The 8,071-nt window shown below is 34.3% G+C and overlaps 1 protein-coding gene across 6 annotated transcripts in view; it reads left to right on the top strand.

Moving 5' to 3' along the window:
* Positions 1-2,647: 2,647 nt before the first annotated feature.
* LOC106876726 (casein kinase I) overlaps positions 2,648-8,071 on the top strand; it is a 231,937-nt gene continuing 226,513 nt past the window's right edge. For all 6 annotated transcript variants that reach the window (XM_089347086.1, XM_089347088.1, XM_089347087.1 and 3 more), the window contains exon 1: positions 2,648-3,354. In XM_089347086.1, the coding sequence (XP_089203212.1) occupies positions 3,120-3,354 (235 nt within the window). In that variant the 5' untranslated portion in view covers positions 2,648-3,119. The remainder of the gene's footprint in view (positions 3,355-8,071) is intronic.

Raw genomic sequence — 8,071 nt, forward strand, 5'->3', positions numbered from 1 at the left:
TGCAGAGGATGAGGAGATTAAAAAGAAATAAAGATAGCATGCTTCAATGGATGTGTAACATCAATGTGCATGTATGACAAAGTACAAATTGGGCATAAGAGGCATCAGATGTAGTGTACAAGAGAGAAGACTGCACAGGTATGGATATGTGATGTGGTTGGACAAGGATAGCTGTATTAAGAAGTGCCGATCACTAAATGTGGGTGGAACTTGTGGAAGGGGAAGACCTAGGAAAACACAGGACGAAATAGTGAGAACCTCGTACAAGGAATGACAAATGACCAAAATGAGTGGCGATATGGTGTGCTTGAGAAGACTTGCCTATCTCAGCAAGAATGAGGTCCTGGCAAGCCTTCTCCCATGATTCATCTACTGACAACCATTCCTCCATCAATTTTCTTATTGTACTAATCACTTATGTGCTGCAAATGAAAATTTATCCGCTTACACTTTACACTGTATCCCTAGTACTGTCCCTTATTTCTTTTTCCCTGACTCCCATTTCCTTCACTCCCCATGCCCTCAAACTGATATTTGCATCCCCCTCAATCCCAATCTCTAGTCATTTGTCACATTCCTTTCACACTCTACCATACTTATCTACTTACCCACTTTTCCTGTTCTTTTATCACTATCCTTTCTCTTGTACATTAAGGGTATGCCCTCACTATCTCTCACACTCTTTCCAGCTGGGGAAGCCATGTAGTCACCTCTTTAGTAAAACACCTGTTTCTGCCTCTTTATCGTACTTCCACATGCAAGACAAGACACCCCCACCACTCAGTAGTGTGGCAGGGTCATGTCTTGCATGTACTTGGTGACCTTACTAATACTGAGGTGCAAAAAAAAATCCAATACACTCAATAAAATGATTGGCATTAGGAAGGGCGTTCAGCTAGAGAAACATTGGTTCTGGGAACAGTCCTCTGGCTTGTTGGTTCCTGTGAATTGTCCAATCATGCCAGCATGAAAAAAAAAAAGACATTGAATGATGATGATGATGATGATAATGATGGTATATATGTGTGGCTATATGATTAAGAAGCTTGCTTTCCAACCATGTAGTTTCAGGTTCAGCCCTACTGCATAGTATCTTGGGTAGCTTATACTATTGCATATATGTATGTGTGTGTATGTGTGTATCCCTGTCTTGAGCGAGGTTGTTCATTAGCAGCCTTCTGTAAAAAGCATGTCTAGTTGTGGGGAAATATTACCTTACTTGGAAACAAGTGAGAATTGATGACAAGGGCATCCAACCATATAAAATCTGCCTCCGCAAATTCCATCTAACCCATGCAAGCATGGAAACGTGGATGCTAGAGGATGGGGATCACTTCCCTAACTGTACTTTCAAAAGAGAATTGTTGATATTTGATACACTATAACACAGAGTACCAGCAGTGAATGATTCCACTTTTGAATACTGGATTGGCAGAATTATTAGAGTATTACAGTATTTCTTCCAGCTCTGAGTTCAAATTTCACTGGGATAAACTTTGTCTTTCATCACTCAGGGTCAGATAAAAATAAAATAATCCAACCCCTCCCTCCAAAATTGTTGGCTTTGATCCTAAATTTGAAACTGCTATTAACAACTCTTCTATAGGTATTGAATACTTTCTTTAGGTATCAAGAGTTGAGTACTTTCCCTTATGCCTGTGTGTGGATATACCCGCGTGTGCATGCATGTAAATAGATAAATATTATATATATATATATATATATATATATATATATATATATATATATATATATATATATATATATATATATATATATATATACATATCATCATCATCATCGTTTATGAGTGGTTGTGTGGTAAGAAGCTTGCTTCCCAGCCACATGGTTAAGTTCCACTGCATGGCACCTTGGACAAGTGCCTTTTACTATAGCCTTGGGCTGACCAAAGCCTTGAGAGGATTTGGTAGACTGAAACTTAAAGAAGCCTGTCGTGTATATGTATATGTGTGTGTGTATGTGTATGTGTATGTGTTTGTCCCCCCCCTCGCTTAACAACCAATGTCGGTGTGTTTACGTCCCCGTAACTAGGCGGTTCGGCAAAATAGGCCGATAGAATAAGTACTAGGCTTACAAAGAATAAGTCTTGGGGTCGATTCGTTTGACTAAAGGCGGTGCTCCAGCATGGCCGCAGTCAAATGACTGAAACAAGTAAAAGAATATATATATATATATTATTTATAAATTATACATATACAGTATATATATAAACTATATATTATACAACTTTATTAGTATTCATATATATTATAGGATATATACGCTATTTGATGTATTTCGAGGAAGGGAAATGAGAGTAACATCAAGGGCCGGTAGTGAACAAGGACTAATTATTACAATTCTGTCCATTCGTACAAAAAATGTCTGGCGTTGGCAATAACAAACACTAAAGCCAAAAAAAGCACAAAAAAGAAGCAAATTCAAGGCCGATCACCGGCACATGCGGAAGCAATTGAAGGGGTAAAAAGATGTTCATTTTGAATGGAATAAAATGAAAATATTATTTACAGGAAATTATTTAAATAAAAAAATAAAATTGTTCGCTATGCTTATTTAATATTTCTGTATATCTTTATTATATATGCAATAATCGACGAACAATTATGTCAGTCCCGACTCCCGGCACAATATGGCGGATCCACTGCACTCATTTCCGGTTATATCTCTACGCCTCTCCTGGAGAAAATTTCTTCGAAACTCCCATCTGCATTACTGACTTAACTTTATTTCAGACTTATCGAGAGTTTTAAAGTAACTTTCAAAAAATTCGCAGCAAGAATACTTGAAATATTGAAATGTGTGGGTGTGATTGAAGGTGTGCGGATTAATATTTGTTTGACAGTATTAGTCTTCAAACATAGTTCCCTCCAAGACTAGAGAACAAGAGAATCTCTCACGTAGGGAGAGTTAAGTGCAAAAATTAGAGGATATTTCGATCTGTTAACCATGGTGAATTCCCTAGACTTACACTAGCCCAAATGGATGTATTTACTTCATTTTGGATCAACAAATTTGTCTGTATACGGACCCAAGGGCTAATGTTTTGACAAGCACTGGCGGAATTCGCTTTATTAAACAAGTTAGACACCACTGTCTGTATGCGTGAATGGCTGTCATACGAAATTTTTCTTAAGTGTCTTGTCTTTCATATTGTCATTATGAGTAACCTGCCAAAACAACATGGACCAGGGGAGGATCAGAGCAGGCGAGGGGCCAAGTCAGGGGTTCGAATGAGACCATCAAGTCAAAGTAATTCCAGTGTTTTGATGGTAGGGCCCAACTTTAGAGTGGGCAAAAAAATCGGATGTGGTAACTTCGGAGAACTCCGGCTTGGTAAGTAATGTTGGGTTTAAAACACCATAAATACATGTATATATTATATATATGCTTTACAACGAATATTTACATAGATCACACTGTTATACAGCATTTATTCTACATACACATAGGTTCTTTCTATGTATTTATATCTATCTATCTATCTCTGTATATATGTAATACACACACACACACACACAAACGTTGTTGATTTTTTTTCTTTTATAGATATTCAGTCTACGATCGCTTATGTTTTTTTACCACAATTTAAAAAATATAATATAAGTACAATCATGTTTTTTTTTGTGTGTTTTCCGGTGCTTGTTATATTTCAGAATTTTATTCTTATATATAATTCAGTGTAATTGAAAAACTTGTTCAGAGTTCCCAATTATATCATGTTAAAAAATACCGAAGAATCTTATAGGTTTTCTTTTTGAAGGATTGTTTTTTTTTTTGTCAGTCTGTTTTGAAAAATAGTAATAAAAAAAAGTGGTGGGGATTGAAGTGTCGTGTTAGTTATTGAAAATTTAACAGTGAATGCCTTGATTTAGTGGCATTAGTCACCATTTCTTTCCGTGGCTGAGTCTTCGATTGCCACCTTCCCCAACATTGGTAGAATTTCTCTCAGTCTCTCATCTAACCTCCTTCATATATATTGCCTCGACAAAAATGCTCTCTTTCACTGTCTCGACGCACACACAGATATACTTAGATACGTGTGTATATATATACACACACACACACACACACACACACTGTAAACATATTGATACACACACACACACACACTGTAAACATATTGATACACACACATATATACATACATACACACACACCTATGCATATTTGTTTATTCATAATTATATTTATTAATATAATCTGCAAGTACAGCAATAATAATTTCTTCGGTTATAAAGCGGTAACATTTCGAATTATCTATTGACTTACCAAACCGGATGTATTACTGTTACTCATCAATATGTGGTATTATATATATATATATATATATATATATATATATATATATATATATATATATATATATACACACCTACCTTAATCTGTGGTATCATATATATATATATATATATATATATATATATATATATAGTTCCGTGATGTTTGTCTTACACACACCTGCTTTAATTGAGAAAAAGGAACAATAGAAACATGATTTTGTGATATAACCCCCCCCTACCCTAGATAAAAATATACATTCTGTTTCTTTCCATACAAGTAATTTTTGTCTCTCCTTATGTGTGTGTGTATGTTGCAACGTATAGACAGGTATTGTGAAACTGGGTCGATTGTTTATACATTAAGTACAGTAATGGTGGTACCTCATACATATTGCTACACGCACACACTCAGCAGTGATATTGATATCCGTGATTTGTATATTATATACACTGGATGTAGACTACTACTTATAGTAATACATATAACTACACACACATCTTTTTAATCGTACAAATACATATGTGAATATATACTCATACACGTAATGACATTGTTCTACTCCTACACTCTGTTTTATGTTTGTTTTCTATATGTGGTAGAGATGTCTAGGGCGACCGATGTTGATATAAAAAGCTAAATGCCTGAAGAAAAGTTGAGGCTGCTTTTGGAGGAAGCCTTATACCCCATAGTGCCACCACCACCACCAACTACCCTTTTTGTATTCTATAAGTACCACCGTCGTTTTCCTTGTACCCTAGAAGTATCACAACGACCAACACCTTTCTTGTACCCTATAGTACCAATACCACTCGCCTTCTGCCACCACCCTTTCTGAAACCAGCGCTTCCGTTTTGCATTTAACTAACCTCCAACCGACCTTATTACCAAAGCTTCAGGGATGGATGTCTTTTTCTTTACCATCCCATTTAGTCAACCTACCCAACTATTTTTTTTTGTCTACCAGCATCACTTATCCACCCACTCCTTTGTCAGATAACACACACATTGTGTTAATGAGAGAATATATCGAAGACGAATAAAAAACGTAGAAACGATTTGTCACTATTATTGTTTTAAAATTAATTAGATCATTAAAATATTTTAATAGCTCTTTTGTTAAATTAATGTGGTGTTACACGCACATACACACACACACCAATGGCTTTAAATAGAAAAGTAGCCAGAGCGAGTTTTAAGGATTTACCATTAATTTTGAAGGTAGTTGGTGTTGCTCTGCAAAGCAAGACTGGCTATATATATAAACATATATATATAATGCTGGATATATTCTGGTGTGTGTTGAGTTTTCATAAAGTGTATATTAACATGGAAAAATAAAGGGTAATATTTTAATGTGGATACATCACATTCAGTATGCTATGTAAAAAAATTATGTAATTTTTAACCCATTCGGAATTGGATTAAATTATTATTTTTGTAAATCTGAGATTTTGACTTAGAACATCACAGGCATATATATATAATATATATATGTTGGTGAATAGATGAGGGTAGAATATTTAAATAATTAACAGTTTTTTATGTTAAAAATACATCTAACAACAATAGTATTTTAAGATATTCTGAAATGTTAGGGTAAAAGAGAATTATTTTTCCTCTTTAAGAGAAGACAACCATGTCTTATTCCTTTCTATCTCGTCTTTCTTCTGATCTCTCTCTCTCTCTCTCTTTCTCTCTTAATCTCTTTTTCTGTGATTCAATCGAATTTATTAAAATATCTACCTGTGGATTTACTAAGTTAAACCGAAAAATTAAAAACCTTTTTCTCAGTCAGATCTTCCAAGATTTCTAAATTTCATATATTCATAAATAAATGAGTTTGTGTGTGTGTGTGTAATGTGTTGTGGATGATATAATTTCTGTGTAATGGTGTAAAATTTAAAAGAACGAACCCCGTGATCGCGTCTTTAAAACTTAAGCGTTTAAGGAATAAATATGTTGTAGAAGTGTCTTCTTTATTTCTAACCCCATCGTCTTTTCACACACACACAACCCACTCACGTTCATGATACGTCATCTATAATTAGTATTGTCATTTTATTTTATTTTTTTCTTCATTTCATCCTAGATCTAAATCATCATTTAATTAGTGCTATTACTGAAAAATAAATTCTTAGCTTTCTCATATTATCACGGTCCTAATTTCCATGTTCATGGTGAAGAAAGGTTTTATTATTTTGTTTTATTATATCTTACCCAAACAAAATAGCTATGCTCAGCCCACCCACAAACATACACATACACACATCTCGATCTCTTTTTCTCCATAAAGTGCTGCATTTTATCCTGGAAGTAACAATCATCCCCCCCCCCCAGTTCCTCATTCATGTACTTCCTGTGAGTCAGTTATACAAGAAAACTTGCAATAAAATAAGCTGCTTGCTTCTTCACTTAAGAATATTGAAACAGATTGTCTTCAACTAGATAACCATTATAGCCGCTCATCATACCCTTTCAGACATCCACTGATTCTCATTATCATTCTTCAATTTTTTTAAACGATTAAATCATTGAAAAATATTAAGAATAATTTATTATTATCATCATCATCATCATCATCATCATCATCATTATTATTATTATTATTATTATTATTTCTTAATGTTCTCCAACGGTCGATATAATAGTTTACTACAGTGCAACATATTACAATTCCATAACCTGGAACTAAGTGTTCATCTGCTATATATATATGTATACATATATATATATGTATGTGTGTGTGTGTGTAGTGTCTATATAGACTATATATAGTGAGTGTGTATATGCTCAAAAACATTAATATATACTTAAGTATAAGTTGTGTGCATATATATGTATTTCTGTGTGTGTATGAGTATATAAAATTGATATATATATATATATATATATATATATATATATATATATATATATATATATATAGGCGTAGAAGTGGCTGTGTGGTAAGTAGCTTGCTTACCAACCACATAGTTCCGGGTTCAGTCCCACTGCGTGGCACCTTGGGCAAGTGTCTTCTACTATAGCCTCGGGCCGACCAAAGCCTTGTGAGTGGATTTGGTAGACGGAAACTGAAAGAAGCCCGTCGTATATATATGTATATATATATATATGTGTGTGTGTGTGTGTGTGTTTGTGTGTGTGTGTTCGTCCCCCCAACATCGCTTGACAACCGATGGCAGTGTGTTTACGTCTCCGTAACTTAGCGGTTCGGCATAAGCGACCGATAGCATAAGTACCAGGCTTACGAAGAATAAGTCCTGGGGTCGATTTGCTCGACTAAAGGCGGTGCTCCAGCATGGCCGCAGTCAAATGACTGAAACAAGTAAAAGAGTAATATATATATATATATATATATATATATACATATATATATATATATATATATATATATATCTCAGTGTGCTTGTGTATTTCTATAGGGATGTCTGTAACAAGTTGTTGGGACTATATAGATAAGTATATTAATTATAAAGATTAAAAGTATTGAATATAATAATGTTCCTTAGTTCAGTATACACACACGTATATAAGGCATTAAAATTTCCCTAAAATGTATGCATGTATATGTGTTTATTTGTATATATCTCCTTGTGTGTGTGTGTGTATATATATATACATATATATATATAAATGTAAAACATGTAGCTATTTATATATACGTATATACACATTTTTGTTTGTGGTATATCTTGAGCAGTTGGAATGCATGACTGCTGCTGATGAGTTCAGATGGGTGTGCTTCCAGTGTTGTAGTGTAGTTACTTGG

This window comes from Octopus bimaculoides, chromosome 2 (assembly GCF_046866305.1).
Source record: "Octopus bimaculoides isolate indiv1 chromosome 2, ASM4686630v1, whole genome shotgun sequence".
NCBI classification, from domain to species: Eukaryota; Metazoa; Mollusca; class Cephalopoda; order Octopoda; family Octopodidae; genus Octopus; species Octopus bimaculoides.